The sequence below is a fragment of the Vipera berus genome, assembly GCF_964194415.1.
Source record: "Vipera berus genome assembly, chromosome: 2".
Lineage (NCBI taxonomy): Eukaryota > Metazoa > Chordata > Lepidosauria > Squamata > Viperidae > Vipera > Vipera berus.
The window spans coordinates 68372128-68391609 of record NC_138203.1 but is presented as its reverse complement, the minus strand read 5'-3'; the positions used below and the strand labels follow the sequence as shown (position 1 = coordinate 68391609).

The following is a 19482-nucleotide window of genomic DNA, read 5'->3' as shown; positions in this document are numbered from 1 at the left end:
CTCAAAGCCAAAGGATAACATAAAATTTGAAACTATTATTCCACTAAAACTGGTTAGATAAAATGCACAATGCTATGCTAATTGTGGTTTGAGAGAACATTTTTTTTGTATTTATAGGTAGTCTTCAACTTTCAACCATAATTAAGTCTGCAATTTCAATTGTACATTGTGACAGTCGTAAAGCAGGTCATCATGTAAGAACATTTAATTTTATTACTTTTTTTGTGGTGGTTATTACCAAACCCATTTTTCACTACGGGTCATTTTTTGCCAGAAACCAAAAATAACTGACATTTCCCAGGGGGAAAAAAAGTTGTAAATTACATTCATGTGACTTCAGGAGGCTGCAAATGGCCTTAAATAAAGGCCAGTTGCCACTTGCCCAAACTGAGTTCACATGACTCTGGGGGAAGGCTTAGATGTCAGAACTTCAAACTTTAGAGTTCTGTTGTAACTGAAAAATCACTAATGTCTGTTGTAAGTTAAGGACTATTTGTAAATTCCATAAATATGGCCTGTTTAAATTTTTATACAGAGCTTCTCTCAAAATGAACTAGCAATATAAATGTAAGAATTCATCACAGACTGCATTCTCAGAGCCATTTGTTCAACTGATCAAAGATGGTATTATAGTAGACAACAAAATGCAGCTGATTTTATAACCTAAAATACAGCTTTGGGATATTTAACCTATATATAAAAGCAGAGGAGAGCTCAAAATTGACACCAAAGCACATATATTTTCTTAGGATGATTTACTTGAAGATACATCAGTTCCTTCTCCAGCCATATAACCCCCTTTGATTATAACACTACTTATTTTATTCAAGCCAATGCAAGCTGGCCCTTTCCATGGATTCACTGTGGTCCCAGGAGATGACAGAATGAGAAGAGTAAACAATATCTATTCATAAGTGGTAGTGAAGGGGATTTGACTCTGTCATCATCCTCCCACATTCAGTTGCCATCGGTTCTGAATTAAAACAGAGTTGAGAAACAATGCAAAGCTGATTGTAAACTTTGTAAAGGCATGTTGATTTGCAAGATAATTGCAGTTTTCCAAATAGTCTTGAGTAGGACTCAAGTAGCCCTCAGGGGATGCATTTTGGCTTTAATGATAATTGAAGTATTAATTACAGGACTGTTTTTGATTATACACTATTAATACAGTATGTAACAAGATATATTGTTCAGGGACAGCTCTCGTGGCAATACTGCAAATAACTCCACCCTTCAAAATGCTTGTTTCTTAGCAAAAACATTTTAGCAATACTTATGGATGAATAAACTGCCTTTGCAATAACATCTATGTAATTGACCCTCTCTTGTTGTGGGTGGTGATATCTAAACATCTATCGAGATCCATGTTGTGGATTCAAAACAGGAATGCGATTTAAAATACAAATCTTAATATTTGTTAACTTTGGTGGGGCCCTGTATTAGCAGGTCTTTTTACGCACATAAATAACACCCGCCATATACCAGATGGGTGGAAGATGGCAATAGTTGTCCCCATATATAAAAAAGGGAATAAAAAGGATCCTAGTAATTACAGACCCATCAGCCTGATTGACATTGTAGCAAAAATATATGCTAGGTACCTTTTGAACAGAATTGAAATCTGGGTAGAGGAAAACAACATCGTCACAGAAGAACAAGCAGGTTTTAGACAAAACAGATCTACTATTGATAACTGCTTTGTCTTCAACCATCTAATTGCCAAATATGCCTATAAGAGGAGACCCCTGTTTGCTGCTTTCATAGACCTTACAGCAGCATTTGATATGGTAAATAGAAAAGTACTATGGAGTAAATTGACATCTCTTAAAATAGAACCCAGACTCCTGGCTTTGATTAAAGCCCTTTACACAAGTACCTGTTTGAGGATGCGGTATAGGGTTAATGGGGCCCTGACTAACAGGATTTCCACAAATAAAGGGATAAGGCAAGGATGTATCCTGGCCCCATTATTATTTAATTTATACATCAATGACTTGCCAGGGTTAATGAAGGATACCATGGTACACATGCCGATGATCCTAAATACTTACTTTGACAGCTTGCTTTATGCTGATGATATGATTTTATTATCATACTCACAAGTAGGATTACGTAGGCTATTAAGAAGATTCAGCTCTTATTGCCAGGATAACTCCCTAATCTTTAGCAAATCTAAATAAAAAATAATGGTGTTTGGAAAAAACCATCAGAGACATAAGTGGCAATTAGATGGTGAACCAATTGAACAGGTTATAACACCTTTGTATATTTGGGCATAACTTTTTCCAAGACTGGATCTTGGGCCTGCCATCATCAATGGAATACATTTAGAGCAAAAGCCTGTTTGAATTTACTGCTCAAACTAAAGAACCATAGTTACCCAGGGTCCCTAGCCCCATTAATCAAGGTTTCTAAGGCTAAGGTTACCACAATGTTCTTGTACGGAGCAGAAATTTGGAGTCTTTACTCAACCACAGTCCTAGAACAAACACAGTCCCAGCGTTTGAGATGTATTTTGGGTGTAGATCCAAGAACATCTGCTGCAGCAGTTAGAGCTGAATTGGGAATTCATACAATTCATGCATTATCTAAAATTAGAGCTTATAACTACTGGTGCAAAGTTAATGAAATGCAGACTGATAGACTATTACAATTTCATTTTAGATAGTATTTTATTACCATTCCATTTTAAATCATATTTCATTCTAATTCCATTTTAAATTGTATTTTATCTAATTCCATTTTAAATTGTATTTTATCAAATTCCATTTTAAATTGCTTATATCAAATTTTAGTAACAATTTGTTGCTGGAACTTTACACTTCGATATGGCCCAAGTGCTAATCAATAAAGACTTAAAGACTTATGGGACTTACTAAATAAATAGAAGTAGGCTTTCTGGTGACCAAGATAAAAACAACTCAACTCTTAATAACTGTAAAATCTCAGGTGCCCCGCTGAAAGCCACTCCAGCCTATGAATTGATGGCTGCTCCTCACTTTATCGCCTTGGTTGCACACAAAACTTTAAATGGAAATTCAAGCTTAGCTTAAGCAACAACATGAACACAAAAAATGAAAATAAAGAAATATGCTAACATAAAAATTAGAAGGCAGGATTTAAGAAAACAAACATTTAAAAACTTCAGTCCAGGAGTTAAAATACTAAGCAGAAATTAAAAACAAATGATAAGCAAGACATAGATCCTAAACTGAATAGAAAGCCATTGCCGAAAGCTGATAACATGATTTGTATGGTGTCAAGGAATATAGGCATCGGAAGGAATGGCAAGAGGCAGCAAGTGATGAGATACATGCCATGATGGTTTTGTGTAAATTATGTTTTTTATTCTATTTATATAAGTGTTCATATCACCCTATTTTCCAAGGACTTGGAATGATTTAAAATACAGAGTAATACAGATATATTAATCACTAATTGTACAATCCTGGTAATATCTTTTGTCCACATATAAATATGATATTTTGTATCATTTTTTTTCTTTTCTCCTTGCTTGCTTTTTTCTTTTAAAAAATAATAAGAATTTAAGAAGACAGAATAGGAAACAGAACAATAATGTGCTTGCATTATGATGTGATTCATAACATAATTACATAATCACATTTTTTTGTAAGATGAGATTAAGATGCAAGTGTGGTTTAAACCAATGCTTTTTCCAAGGAATACAATTTTAACATTCTAATGTTATTTTAAAGTCTAAAAATTTAGTTTAAAGATTTAAACTTATGTTTTAAAAACTATAACTTGCTCTGTGAAATGGGTAGTCTCCAAATTTGATATATAAATAAATAATAAACCTTTATTGTCAAAAGTTTGATATAAATAATAAAAGAAGTTCTGAGAGATATTCAGAGTAAATACACATGATATGATTAGAACAGGAGTCTTCAAACTTGGCCCTTTTATGACTTGTGCCTGGCTGAGGAATTCTGGGCGTTGAAGTCCACAAGTCATAAAAGGGCCAAGTTTGAAGACCCCTGGATTAGAAGCACAAAACATAAAGTAAGGTAAGACAAATTAGTAAATTAATGAATTAATTAGCTAATTTGTATATTTGTTACAATTTCATAAATGGCAAAATAAAATTCTAAAATAAGATTCCATTTATTAAAATGGAGGCAAGCCTTTCCCCCTGCTCAAACATTCATGGTTTATATGCTGGCTTCCTGCTTCTTTATGATGTATATGGTAGTTTTCCCAGGAGATGAACAATATATTCTGAATGGTATATCAATGGAGAAAACTGCAAACATAGACGCTCTAGGTCACTTCTATTCAGCATGATTATTAATGATTAATAATAATAATATTAATGACCTTATATGCCATTGTGTATACCTAAATCTATGGAAAGCTATGTTGCTACAACAAGATGATAGCACTGTATGATTTTTAAGCTTATTATAATATATTCTTATGAACAAGTTATGCTTGTTGTTACTGCAAGATTTGATTAAATAAATATGCTTATTAAATAACTTAATATGCTATTAATTCCTAACAATAAGTTCCAATCCATCAAATGATTCCTTGGTCACCATGCTTTGAAATTAACTAGCATTTTTCAAAATGTGTAAGCTTTCTCCTTAATATAGGAATGCTATTCTATGACTGTTAGATACAATAATTAGCAGTAAATGTTGATTTGATGCTATGATAGCTGTGAATATTAATACCAGTATAGGAATCAAACTATGTTTTACTTTGTATGGTGCCAATGTTTCAGAATATTATCCTATCATTTTATCATGTGTCTTAGCTTTACTTAATCCATGTTTTATTGCTATCCATATATGTTCTCATATGTAGTCATCCCTCTCACCATATGTACGTACGTATTAGGCTATGGGAGAACTTCTTGAACTTTTGTTTTTTTCATGAATGCTTCTACATAATTAAGAATTTTTTAAAATTAGGAATGGTCCTCATTTGCAATTTAAACAGTGAAAAAAAGCACAAAATTTACAGGGGCCAAAACAGGGCAACTGCAGTTAACAGTGCCAAATCAACATCTGTGAGGGCTCCAAATAACATTAGTATCTCACTGAAAATTGAGGTTTCCCTTTTTTGAAGAAATACTCTGGCATTTATATATTAAAAGAGCCAAGAAATAAATAATCTCGGGGCACTTCCATAACAAGCAACCTTTTTCCACTTCACAATCTCTCATAACCCAGTTTGAAGCCAAACGTTTGATTATCTTCCCTTCTGCCAGCTTCAAAATACTGAGGACAGCCAGGCCATCAGGAGTCAGTTATTGTTGGGGTTTTTCCGTTGTTTTTTTGCATAGCTAGCCATTTGTCCCTCCCCAAAAAAAGTTGTTACGGGTAGAAATCACGCATAGCTTTTTTTCTATTTTAAAAAATATCTTCCTCTGGTGATCTTCGAAGGATAGTATGGTGGTTCAAACCATCATTGTAGACTGGACTCTAACTTTTTTGTGGTGGGTGGGAATGAAGAAATAAGACCAGGAACAGGAAGAAGCAAAAGTTCAACGAGTTCACTTTTCTTCAACAGGAAAAACGAAGCCCAGCAGGGTTTTCTATTATTGTTGTTATTTTACAGGGACTATGAAACTAACTAGAAGGATTAGAACTGCCCGGCTTACTAATACATTTACTTGCATTCCTTTGCTATCTTAATTATGGGAAAGCAGATGCTGACCCAGAACTTACCAGCTTTAGAGAAACAAGGTGAAACAAGAACAAAGCCAGAAAAAAAAGAGACACAAGCTGTGTAAAACATGAGTTTGTCTTTGTCCTGGTTTCAAGAAAACTGCAGAGTCCAGAAAATATTGACTCATATCTTAAAAGATGCTGGCAGTTCCACAACCAATGAATGGTGTGTGAAGAGAGGATCCTATATATTTTCTTATAATATGCAATTCAGAGCTCCTTTGAAATGCTCCAAGACCCCAGCCTAGGTAGGACCGGCATCCACCAGATGGCAGCATCACGTTAGTTCTCTTTCCTGCACCCATCTGACTGCTGCTTTTGCAGCCCAAATGGAAGGAAGGAAGGGACAGCATTGTTGCATGGAAGCTAAGATCTTTAGCCTTTAATACAGGGGTCTTCAAACTTGGCCCTTTTATGACTTGTGGAATTCAACTCCCAGAATTCCTCAGCCAGCGTGCCTGGCTGAGGAATTCTGGGAATTGAAGTCCACAAGTCATAAAAGAGCCAGGTTTGAAGACCCCTGCTTTAATACATAAATATGTAGAAGACAAAAGAGATCGAACCACACTATGAAATCACAGGTGAGGCACATTAATGGCAAAATAATTTGGAATTCAAAAATGCATAATTTTCCTTATTGTAAATCTACTCCTGATATAATATTACACAGAGTCATTACCTGCATCCTGCTACTATTCTGGCAGTAGCAGCCACCTCCTGTTAATTTCAGAGTGCTCTGAATAACACTAAGTGGTCAGAGAACCAAGGTTAACTCTACCAGGAGTCTTTCCTGCACAGACAGGCTTTAAGGAAAATAAAAGAGATTTGTGCACAAGGAGATCCTAGAGAGGATCGTGTTCAGATGAGAAGCCAAAACTGTCCCCATCTTCAAGACTCAGGCATATCAAACAGAGGAACGTTTTCTTCTCCAACTTCCATGGAAGTTAAGAACTTTTCATGGTCATGTTGATGCTTTTGAAAAAGAAAAGGGAAAGAGTCAGTACAATGGATTGTTGTTACATATGTATCCTGGACTTCCTCTAAGGAGCAAAGGGCAGAATACACATAGAGCTAGCTCTAGTGACATCCTATCTGGTTACTGCCCAGGCCCAGACATTACACATGATAAAAGCTGAGCCATCTCAAATATCACTTGAACGTTTACCCTGTGTCATGTAGAGTTTATAGATGACCACTAGAGCTCCTTAAATTGTAGCAGAAATATACTGGGAGGTAGTGCAGATTGTTAAGCCAGGGGTCCCCAACCCCTGGGCCACGGACTGGTACCAGTCCACAGCCCTTTAGGAAACGGGCCTTGCAAGCAAATGAAGCATCATCTGTGCATGCCTGGGATCTAGGTAGGGTGCAAAACACATACACACAAACACAGTCCATGGAAAAATTGTTTTCCACAGAACTGGTCCCTGGTGCCCCAAAGGTTGGGGACTGCTGTGTTAAGCAGTAGCGTTGTGTGGGTATGGCCCAAACACTATCCTGCCTCACTGCATTCTGGACCAGCTACAGCTTCTGAATGGTCTTAAAGAGCAGCCCCATGTAGACTGCATTGTAATGGTCCAAAAAAAATATGACTAAAGTATGAGTGACCATGAGCAAAGCCTCTTTCTAGGAATGGGCGTAAATGGCCCATACGATGCATTTGTGCACTGCTACACTTACACCTTGAGAAGTAAGACCAAGACCAGAAAAACTCCTAAATTGTGCACCGGCTCTGATGAAGTGCAAACACTTCCGCAGACAGAATTGGAAAACCTCTGGTCTGGGGACCCTAAAACTCATGGCCACTTGGTCTTGCTAGGATTCATCTGGAGCCTACTCTTCCCGATCCAGATCCCACAATTTCCAGGGAATGGGAAACAGCCTTGGCAGCTTCATTTGGGCAGCACAGTGTAAAACATGTACAGCTGAGTATTATCAACATACTGGTGGTACTTAGCCTCGTGCCAATGAATGATGTTTCCCAGCTACAGGTAAATATTAAACAGGAATGGGGAGAGAGTCGAGTTCTGAGGCACTCTGCAATGTGGAGGTCTAGGGCTGGACCTCTCTTCCTTCACCAACAGTGACAGGAACTGACCTTGAAGGAAGGAAAACCAGTGACTCTCACTCCCAACCTCCTAAGCAGATCCAGAAGGATATTCCAATCAATGGTATTGAAAGCTGCTAAGAGGTCAAGAAGGATCAGGGCAGATGCACTACCCATATCCTGGGCCTGCCAGAATTAAGCCTGCCAGGTTATCCACAATTAACAATCCATGCCACGTCAGTAGTATAACCTGACCTGAAACCTGGCTACAAAGAAGAGAAAGTTGTAAAACTCAAAATTGTCCAGCCCTGTTGAATCTAGTGATGGCATCTTAGAGATGGAATGAAACTGTTTCTTTTGAAATAGATGGAACTGTCCCTTTCTTAAAGAAGCATTCACCACCACATGGATCCAACCACACATGTCATCTCCCAGGAGGTCATAACAAACCAGGTGAGATAGGTAACTAAAGACAAAAGTCCTGTTGGAACCACAATTTTCTCAGGACTGAGCACCTCAACTCTTCCCGTGTACTGTGGAAGCCTTGGGGCTCTCTGAGCTTGGTTGTTTGCTTGCAGACATTTCATTACCTGACTTTTGCTTCCTGTTTATATACAATAGTTTGCTCCACCAACTATAGAGGTGTACACCAACTAGAGGTGTATTTTTGTCCTTGGTGGTTCTCTGCTTGATTGTTTGTCTGGTGCTTATTGAGGTATTGGCTATCAGAGAGAATGGTCTTTGGTCTTTTTGTTAGCATTTTTTGTCCCTTTTGAATGGTATGTAAATATAGTTTATCTCTATGTGTCTATTGATGATCATATTTACACACCATTCAAAAGAGACCCAAACCCCACACACAAACAGAAAGACCAAAACCCCACACTCACTAATACTGATGATGTTACCTACTCAGCTAATGAAACATGTGTAAGAAAATAACCAAGCTCAGAGAGAATCAAGAATTCACTGTTCAACCCTAAGCTACACATATGCTTTTCTATTCTTCCCATATAGTCAAGCAAGATTGTATCTCAACCAATTCCAGAGGATCTGCTAGCCAAAGTCCAATTCAAGCAGTCCCAAGCGATCATTTTCAAATAGGCTGGCTGACCGGCCATACTCAGTGGGTGGTCCTCAATGGAACTGCATCTACATGGAGGGAAGTGTGTAGTGGGGTGCCCCAGGGCTCTGTTCTGGGCCCAGTGCTCTTCAACATCTTCATCAATGATTTGGAGGAGGGGATAGATGGGGAACTCATCAAATTTGCAGATGACACCAAGCTGGCAGGAATAGCCAGCACTCCAGAAGATAGGCTTAAGATACAGGAGGATCTGGACAGACTAACACTGGGTGCTATCTAACAAAATAAAATTCAGTGGTGAAAAAAGTAAGGTTCTACATTTAGGCAAGAAAAAACAAATGGACAGGTATAGTATAGGTGGTACCTTTCTCAATAGCAATAACTGTGAGATCTCTGTGAGCCAGCAGTGTGCTGCAGCTGCCAAAAGAGCCAACACAGTGCTAGGCATAACAGAGGGATCGAATCAAGATCACATGAAGTGTTAATGCCACTTTACAATGCCTTGGTAAGGCCACACCTGGAATACTGCATCCAGTTTTGGTCACCATGATGTACAAAAGATGTTGAGACTCTAGAAAGAGTACAGAGAAGAGCAACAAAGATGATTAAGGGACTGGAGGCTAAAACATATAAAGAACGGTTGCTGGAATTGGGTATATCTAGTTTAATGAAGAGAAGGACGAGGGGGGACATGATAGCAATGTTCCAATATCTCAAGGAGAAGAGGGAGTCAAGGCCAAGCTATTCTCCGAAGTACCTGAAGGCAGGACAAGAAGCAGTGGATGGAAGCTAACCAAAGAGAGAAGCAACCTAGAACTAAGGAGAAACATCCTGACAGTTAGAACAATTAATCAGTGGAACAACCTGCCTCCAGAAGTTGTAAATGCTCCAACACTGGAAGTTTTTAAGAAGAGACTGGACAACCATTTGTTTGAAATGGTATAGGGTTTCCTGCCTGAGCAGGGGGTTGGACTAGAACATAGGTCCCCAACCTTTTGGGCACCAGGGACCAGTTCCATGGAGAAAGGTTTTTCCATGGACCGGAGAATGCGTGGATTGGTGTGCTGCCTGCATCCTATGGATGGGCCTTTGCTTGTTTGTGAGGACTGGTTGCTGGCATGCCGCGGCCCGGTACCGATCCATGGACTGGGAGTTCGGGACCCCTGGACTCAAAGGTTCCTTCCAACTCTATTATTGTTATTGTTATTATTGTTATTGTTATAGATGCCTGGAAAAGTCCTTACAGCAACTATTTCCCTGGCCCATCTTACCTAGGAAGGACCATGTCATCCTAAATAAGTCTTGCTATCCACAGGCACAATAAGAATGGAAAAATAAGCAAGGCAGACCTGAATTTTATTTGCATCTTACAGTCATCTTATTATTCTTTCTTATTTGCATAAAGAAGGGTTAGGTAACATATTCTGAACCAAGGAAAAGTCACCTTTGTTCAGAAGATTGCATTCCAAAAAGTGGTCAACAATAAACCAAAGAAGGGAAGGAAGGCTGGGAGAAAAACTGAATCTGACATAATTACATGTAATGAAAATTTAATTCATGTACATGTATTCTTTTGTATTTAACTATATTAACATTTTATCTCATTATAATTATGTTTTTGCAGAAATTTGAGGTAACTGAATATTTAGAATCACACCCAGGGCTTTGGGGAGCAGAGGTTTTGTGGGTCTAGCACAGAGGGCAAGACTTGCATTAACTAGCTTAACTCTAGGGCACCGATAGAAACTATCAATCAAATCCAAAAAGCCTGTAGTTCATAATTCTAACAAGAATCCCATCACTCTTATTTCTCTTCCATACAGAACTGGCTTTATGCCCAGCCCAATATGATCTAAGAATCTTCCTGTTTCTGAGGTACAAAATCAACTGAAACTTGAGTGTTTCTTTGTAACTCAATACCTGTCCTACCCCATTCCCCATTTATATTATACACAGGGACATGGAATGACACACTGTGGAGCAAACATTTATAAAACAGCTTTCTTCCTCTAGTCTAGTAGTAGTTACCATTATTGCATTTTTATTCATGGATTAATCCAAAGTATAATGCTATGCAATACCATAACTTGTAAGGAAAAAATTATTACCAATAATAGTCAGCACATTTTGATCCTCTTTTATTTGAAGGTCCCATTTTCAACTCAATAAAAGAAAAGCAACTTCATCAAAAATTAAAAGGATATTCTATAATTATAGTCTTTCAAGCTTTTTATAATTTATAGGCCCAATCAAGATATTAATGAAGGTATTGTCATAATTAACTTTCATGACCAACCAACGCTGGACTTGATCCTGGATACCTCTTAGTTCCTTTGCAAAATAGGGCTGAATTCAAAATTTACCAGTAGAAAAGAGTAACTGAAAACAATAGCACTTAATGTATCATGCTTAAGTCTAATTATAAATAAGTATGATTCTTTGTATTTAATTATATTAAATACAAGACAATCCAATTTTTTTTAACAATTTGCAAAATAATAAATAACTACTACCAGATGTAACACATCCATTTGTTTTCTTTAATGAATAAACACTAATGGATAATGTATATTTCTTCTAACATCATGCTTTCATAAACTATAAAATGATATTCAACACATGCAGAACACTTCTGCTTTTTTATATAAAAGGGTTTATGTACAGGTAGTCCTCGACTTAAAATCATTAGTTCAGCACCTGTTCAAAATTACAACGGCATCGGCAACATTTATGACCGATTCTAACATTTACTAGCATTGCAAACCCATCCCCCACAATCACATGATCAAATTCAGGTACTTGGCAACCAGCATGTATTTAAGAGGGTTGCAGTGTCCTAAGGATCATTTCTGCCTTTCCCAGCTGGCTTCTGACAAGCAAAGTCAATGGGAGAAGCCAGACTCTCTTAACAACTGCAGTAATTTGTTTAACAACTGTGGCAGAAAAGATTGATAATTAGGGGCAAATCACTTACCAGCCGCCTTGCTTAGCAATGGGATCTCACAATTGTGGTTTTAAGTTCAGGACAACCTGTACTATTTGCTATTCAAAGCACAAAGGCAAATAAAAATGCAACTCCGTGAAAATTTTTGCAATGAATATAAAAAAGGTGAGAGGACAAACAAAAAAGAAGATTGGGTAGACTCCAGAAAGATATAGTAAAAAGGTTGTTCCACTAAAGCAAAGTTGCAAATTACCGGTATATCCATTGTCTTAAATTACTAACTAAATAAGGTGAAGGTATTAACATATAGTTCAGTAGCCCAATAATAGGGTTATATCATATATTACTAGATGTTTATAATAACGTGGTAGCAGTTGTTATCTAACTTTGTCTAAAATTTAACTTGACTTGCTGGTTTAAAAAGTCCCATGTAAGTATTTAGATTTCAAGGAGACTACCTGGAGTTTACCCAGTTCTTCAATGTCTCTTGGATAATATTATTATGAATAATACTCATAGACAATGGCTTGTTTATGAAATTCTTACTCCTGTTGGACTGAAGTTATTTCAGGCTCATTTGAAAGACAGCTTGCTCTGAAGGCAAGGGAAAATAAAAATAATAAATATATTCTTGTTTGTCAGGAATAGATATTTTTAAATATTTACTTTAAAGGCAGAACAAACTCATTTTCACAACCAAATTTTATCATATATATTATGATGTCTTCATAAGTCATCAGTGTTCATTAAGGAATGTCTCCCCAATAGTCATTAGAAATGCTTGCCAGAAAAAAAAATTAGGCTGCAGAGTGCTACAAGACTTTTTTTTTGATGTTCAAAGCAGCAGGCTAATTGGAATATTGAAATCAATTACTGCAAGAAGTTTCAAAAATAATGCATGTTCAGAATTTATTGTTGAAATGCTACCCCTATGAAAATTACCGGTACCTTAGAGATAATCCTGAATGTACTTACAGACTTCTACCTTTCTAAGTATAGATAGGATCAGACTATAAGACAGGCATATGAATACAGTTGCATCCTTAATACTGGCTGGAAAACGTATCATATAAAATATATTGATATTTTCCATAATTCAGTGACTGAGCTGTTGCACTGACATCACCCATTATTATGAAACTGAACAACTTTGTTGATGCAACCCATCAAAATCTTGCTTGTGGTCATCATCAAGTGTACTAGGATTTCAAGCAGATAGGCAGATCACTAAAATTACTTTGGGGCATCCTTCAAAATAGATGCATCTTTGCAATATCGTATTTGACTTCAACTACATAGCAGTAGCATATTCAAGCTTTCTGAAATGACTGCTTCGATCCACAAAGCTATCACTATAATCACATAATAAGGTAACAAAATATGCATTTTTCAGGGTGCTAAAGCTCATGCAATTGGCATGGGTACAGCCAGTCCAGCAAAAGATTATTTAGGCTTGCAGTGACTCAGTAGTAATTCTTTCTGACAGTCAACCCCCATTTTAATAAACTCAATTCAGTGGACTTTAGTGGATGCAATGAATAAAATCTGGACTTTTTGACAACAAGAAACTTTGCCCCAGGTAACAGACAAACACTGTTGTGAATGATGCAACAATGTTTGTACATTTTGAACATTATGTTCACGTTAAGTACAGCTGCATATATGTTATATTTTTATAAGATATAGATTATATATATTTTATATATGAAAGATCGAATTCAGCATTTAATTAATATTTGACTTGGAAAAACACTCAGTTCCCCCAGCAGTCCATTAAACTGAGGGTTCTGTGTAATGCTAGGTCTCTCTATCTTTCTTGTTCATAAAATAAATCTCCATCATAATGTAAAATCCTGGGCATGAGTAGAACTATATTCTCTAAAAAAATTCTTTGTTTTCTTAAAGGGGCCTAGACTGCTTTAGAATATATAAATGGAACTATTTTATCATCCAATTTGCCAAATGTCATATCCAACTCTACTAGTCAATTAATAGCTAATAACTTTCACCCTAAGAAAAAGTCAGCAAAATTACTGTTTTAAAGAAAAATTCTAAAGCTGATAGAAAAAACATTCAATTAAGAAATAAATTTAACCACAAACTATGGAATCCCCTTTCAAGTAAATGTCTTTGAATATATTCTTTGCATTTTCATTTGTAACAAAGATACATGGATTTATGGATTTTGGTGATATAAAGGCAGTAAGTAGATGCCTCAAACTAAAGAAAACTTGTTTGTTTTTAATTCATTTGTAAGATTCTTCCTTTACTCTCAACCATTTGTATTATGGCAACTTATCCAGTCTTAATATCTCCAGGTTATTTAAGAATTAATGTTATTGAAAACTGGCAGCCACTGAAAGTGAACTTGGAACATACAAAGCTTTAGGGATTATCAATTGTGCACCATGTTCTAAAATAACATTTTACCTAGCAGTTATGGTTAGACTGAACCACAATTGCTGAACTACAATTCCAAGGATCCCCCAGGGCACTCTGCAGAAGTGTTACTGAGAATAGTAAATATTACTCCTACGTAATATTACGTAGCAGTAATATTAACTATTCTTAGTGGTACTTTTGTGTAGTCCTGTATAGGATTAATATGAATTTTCTTAAGTATTAATCCCTTCTAAGAATGCAAAAGGAGTATCATCATTATTATCAGAATTCAGTCTTACTTTGCTGATGTCTCCCTCAGCTCTTCATCCAGTCTGCATGAGTAAAAGTTATTGGTGAGGGGGGGAAAGCAAGCAGAACATAAAATAGAAGCAGGGAAAAGCAGAATCTCAATCGAGCAAGGAACATGCTTTTGAAATTATGCACCAACAAAAGATTTTTGTCTAAAGTGTTCCTGACTTTGATTTCATTTGTTTATCTATCTATATATATAGTCCATGTATAGGGAGGTCTTGTAAAGCTAGCAGGAGTCCGCAGCACGCATGCTGTACAAAGCTGACAAGGTGATTGAAGTTAAATCTGGAACAGGCCAAATTGAGGAATTTTACAACTGATCTCAATAGCTCATGCATGACATTCATTACAGAGAGCTATGGGATCTTTTTAAATGTCAGCTGCTGAAATCCTCCACTGCCTCACATATCCTTAGTCATTTAAAAACACCAGCACAGGTTGCAGCAGAGCAAGAGTTTTACCTTACTCTTCTCTGAATGGATCGCTCTTCATCATACCTTTCAAGATAAAAGTGGGTGAAGGACAAACATATACAAGGTCAAGTAATATGCAAACATCACATTTATCTGAAATGTATCACCTTCACATCACAAGGAACTATTCCCAATGTCAAGTTAGAGTTAGCACTGAGGCTCTTCTATATGCATATGCATGTATCAATGCAAATTTAAACTACAATGTCTACTTCATTATGCATAGTATGATCCATTGGGCTCCAGACTTATTTTGATATTAGTGGGTTGGCATGTTCACATTGAGAACTACTACGCACACTGAAAGAACTGGTAAAACCATGAAATGTTCTGAATTTTTCCCATCTTGGCACCGTCCAGTTACACTGAAATGATATCCCGTCATTCTTAGCAAGTCCTGAAAGTTTTGGACGGGACAATAATTTATAAAGCATACAGTCCCCAAATCAGAAACACTGATGCTTTCCTAAAACATTAGTGCTCAGAAAATGAACGCTTCGAGAATTTCATCTTCACTTTCTGTGAATAAAATATATTCCCATTCTACAATGTCTCGTGAAATTCTCAAAAATATCTTGGAAAATAATTGATTTTTACTCACAACAGATGGCATGAATAAATTACTGAAGTAATAACACATTGGAATAGATTCTTGGATCTTTAACAGAATCATAGAGTTGACAGATACTGAAGAGGCCACCTAATGCTGCTTAGTGCAGGATCTACTACAGCATCCTGATAAACAATTAGCCATCCTCTGTTCGGAGTCTTCCAGTAAAAGAAAACTCACCACTTGGTGTGACAACCTCTTCCCTAGTTAACAGCTGATACAGTCATGATTTTCTCCCAACATCTAGCCTGAATTTATTTCCTTATAGTTTTAACTAATTGGTCCTAGCCTTTCTCTTTGGGGTAATTGAGAACGAGATCACCGATTCACCCTTCAGATATCTGAAGGGTGCTTTCTTAGCTTCCCTCAATCATCTCTTCTTTAACCATTCGTCTTTTGTTTTCTTGGCTTGGCTTTCTTCATACCACAAGGAACCATACTATAATTTAAATTGTGTTTTTAAATTTTAACCAAGTAAACAAGATAAACAATTATTTCTAGTGCTGTTCAGTTTTAATCACAAGGTTGAGTACTTTCTAAATATATTATTTAGATAAAATTAAATTTCCTTAAACATAGCAATCCTTTTGTTTTATAGAAATAACTTATCTCATTAGTAGTCTCCAAATGCTGTTCACTTACTTGACAATACTTTCTGGGACATTTACATATTCCATTGGAATTAGCTCATTAAGGTCTGCCAAAGTGTTGACATATTGTATCTTATTACTGAATTTTGAACTGAAACACAAAAAGTAGAATTCACTGGTTAAGCAATATAGATATATAAAATTCAACTCCATGTTAACTAACAAGCTGATAAATTACAGGCCAGGACTGATCTTAGCTATATACATAGCACTGATATGGAACTTTTACAATGTTCAGAGTTCAGGTAGTCCTTGACTTACAATTTGTTTAGTGACCTTTCAAGGTTACAGTGGCATTGAAAAAGTCACTCATGACTCATCGTTGCACTTACAACAGTTGCAGCATCCTAACATGATCAAAATTTGGGCAACTGACAATCAGCATGTATTTACAAGGGTTGCAGTGTCCTGGTGTCATGTGATTGCCATTTGCAGCTTTTCCAGCCAGCTTCTGACAAGCCAAGTCAATGGAGGAAGCTGAATTTGTTTAACGACTGCACGATTCGCTTAACAATTATGGTAAAAAGCTCATAAAATCAGGCATGACCCATCTAACAACTGCCTTGCTTAGCAACAAAAATTCTGGTCCCTTCTGTGACCATAAGTCAAGGACTATCTGTACTGTCTTCAAATATCACAATAATTTATTTGAACTTCATCCAAGGTAACCTACTTAATTTGTTAGGTGAGACCTAGACCGAGACTTCTTATCTCTTAGTTCATGTAGTTCTTACACTATCACTACAGTGTTCCAGCAAACATTTTTTCACTACCACACACTCTAAATCAATGACTTAATTCAGGATTATCGAACTCTGGGCTGGTAATTCTTTGGGGCTCATGAGTGGTTTAAAAGAAGGATGACAGCATTTTTTAAAACTTGATTAGCTTGTGTAGAAAAAGAACAAGACTTCATTTTGCCTGCACTAACTTATTAAATACTGCATAAATTACTCTGTGATAATGTCATATATAGAAGTTAAAATGTAATTATTATGAAGAAACAATAAATTTACTTTTGGTTAATGTTACAGTAAAATTACACAAATATATTTATCAGTTTTTCAAATACTTTGGCCACCTAATGAGAAGGAAGAACTCAGTGGAGAAGAGCCTAATGCTGGGAAAGATTGAGGGCAAGAGAAGAAGGGGACGACAGAGAATGAGGTGGCTGGATGGAGTCACTGAAGCAGTAGGCGTGAACTTAAATGGACTCCAGAAGATGGTAGAAGACAGGAAGGCCTGGAGGAACGTTGTCCATGGGGTCGTGATGAGTCGGACACGGCTTCGCAGCTAACAACAACATTTATCATTTTAGAGGGCCACATCAGCGCAAAGCTGAATCAGAAGTTCTTTCTTTCCTTCCCCAATTGCTGATCTTACGATGAAAGCAGTTCCTGATCATGTAAAAACTCAGCATTTTAGAAAATCAGAAAGTGATAAAGTCTGACCTTATAAAAGGCCGTGTCACAGCTAGAATTGTCCTTATAAACCAAGAGGGGTGAACTATGATGAACGATTTCAAATTCTTCCTTAATCTGCATTTAAAAAGAAAGATATTTTAAGTCTTCAGGATGAAATACACTGGTTGAGAAACATGACAGACACATGTTCATTGGGTATAGCCACTATCACACACCGATTCACACACTTTTGGCATTCATTCTAAAATAGATTATTTCTCGACCTCCAGTCATATTCACAAGGAACAGCTTGCATTTAAAAAGAACAGAGCAAGAGGATTTAAAACAACAGACTAAGAAAATGAATAATTATAAAATATAAGTGAGCCACAAACCTCCTGTCAATCATCTGGTAGCATCTTTTCATCCATCCAAATCCTGGCATTCTTCTCCTTGGAGTTGCTCCATTTAAGTAAACAATCATATAGTCTTCAGCAACCATGAGCTCCAAGGTACTTATTACATATCTCAACAAAAAGAAGGAGAAGAAAAAAAATGGGGAAAGCAATATTTTCACAAAGCATTTTTTTTCCTTTTAAGAACCCATGCCAATATTTTTTTAACCTTAGCAACTTTAAAATCTTAACTTTAACTGGCCGGAGAATTCTGCGACTTGAAACCCACATATCTTAAAGTTGCCATATGAGAAACATTGCAACGTGTTTTAGTACTTAAGCAAATACACAGTTTCCAGAAACAAAATTGGCAATTGAGGGAGTTCTTTATTAAAAGTGTAATTCCACCCATACGCTAAGTCAGAGGTCCCCAACCTTTTGGGCACCAGGGACCAGTTATGTGGAGGGAGGTTTTTCCATGGACCGGAGGGGTGTGTCGTCTTGTGTGTTGCCTGCATCCCGTGAATGGGGCTTTGCTTGTTTGTGTGGACCAGTTGCTGGCATGCCGCAGCCCAGTACCAGTCCACGGATCAGGGGTTGGGGACCCCTGCGCTACATGCTACTAGTCATACTGCCACTCCTTTGGGAGTGTGAAATATTTAAATAAGAACCCCATGCTAATTTTACTCCTCAGGATATTAAAACTGCAGTATAAGTAAATGTCTGTGCTCACCCCATTGCCAGGGAATTTAGGAGCATTTCTGGGACAGGATTCAAGGTAAGAATATAGTCCAGAAATTCAGACAGAACTCCTGACCTATGTGATTTTTCCACAATGAGAAGTTACAGTTTTACATGTAATCCTCAACTTACTATCATTCATTTAGTGACTGTTCAAAGTCACAACAGCACTGAAAAAAGTGACTTATGATCTTTGTTCACATGACAACCACTGCAGCATCCCATGGTCACGTGATCAAAATTTGGATGCTTGGCAACTGGTTAATATTTCTGATGGTGGCAGAGTCATGTAATCCCCTTTTGCGACCTTTTGACAAGCAAAGTTAATGGGAGAGCAAGATTCACTTAACAACTGTGTCATTAATTTAACAACCCCACAGTGATTCACTTAATAATTATGGCAAGAAAGGTCATAAAATGGGGCAAAATCACTTAACAACTCTGTCGCTTGCCAACAGAAATTTTGAGCTCTGCTGTGACAAGTAGAAGATTATCTGTATTATGAAATTTCATAGGACTTTAGCCATAGAAGGTTAGGGGCAGCTCAAGTGAAACTTTCTTTGAATATCAAGGCTCAATTCACTCTTAACTATGGCAAAACCGGAATCACTTCCCTATGGCTTCTTTCCATTCTAGTGTATTTTATTTTATTTCATTTTATTTATACAAACCACATTTCTATTTGCCTCAAAAGAACTAAGCAGCAAAGGAACACATTGCCATGGCTTTATGTCTCTTTTCAACTTTG

At 36.8% G+C, this 19482-nt stretch overlaps 1 protein-coding gene across 1 annotated transcript in view; it reads right to left on the bottom strand.

The window, feature by feature from the left end:
• Positions 1 to 6640: 6640 nt before the first annotated feature.
• Positions 6641 to 19482, bottom strand: part of PRUNE2 (prune homolog 2 with BCH domain) — a gene marked incomplete at both ends in the record, with an annotated part of 119622 nt that continues 106780 nt past the window's right edge. Inside the window, 7 exons of the mRNA XM_081320566.1 lie at positions 6641 to 6668; positions 12315 to 12362; positions 14450 to 14482; positions 14924 to 14959; positions 16188 to 16286; positions 17647 to 17733; positions 17994 to 18125. Of these exons, the coding sequence (XP_081176692.1) occupies positions 6641 to 6668; positions 12315 to 12362; positions 14450 to 14482; positions 14924 to 14959; positions 16188 to 16286; positions 17647 to 17733; positions 17994 to 18125 (463 nt within the window). The remainder of the gene's footprint in view (positions 6669 to 12314; positions 12363 to 14449; positions 14483 to 14923; positions 14960 to 16187; positions 16287 to 17646; positions 17734 to 17993; positions 18126 to 19482) is intronic.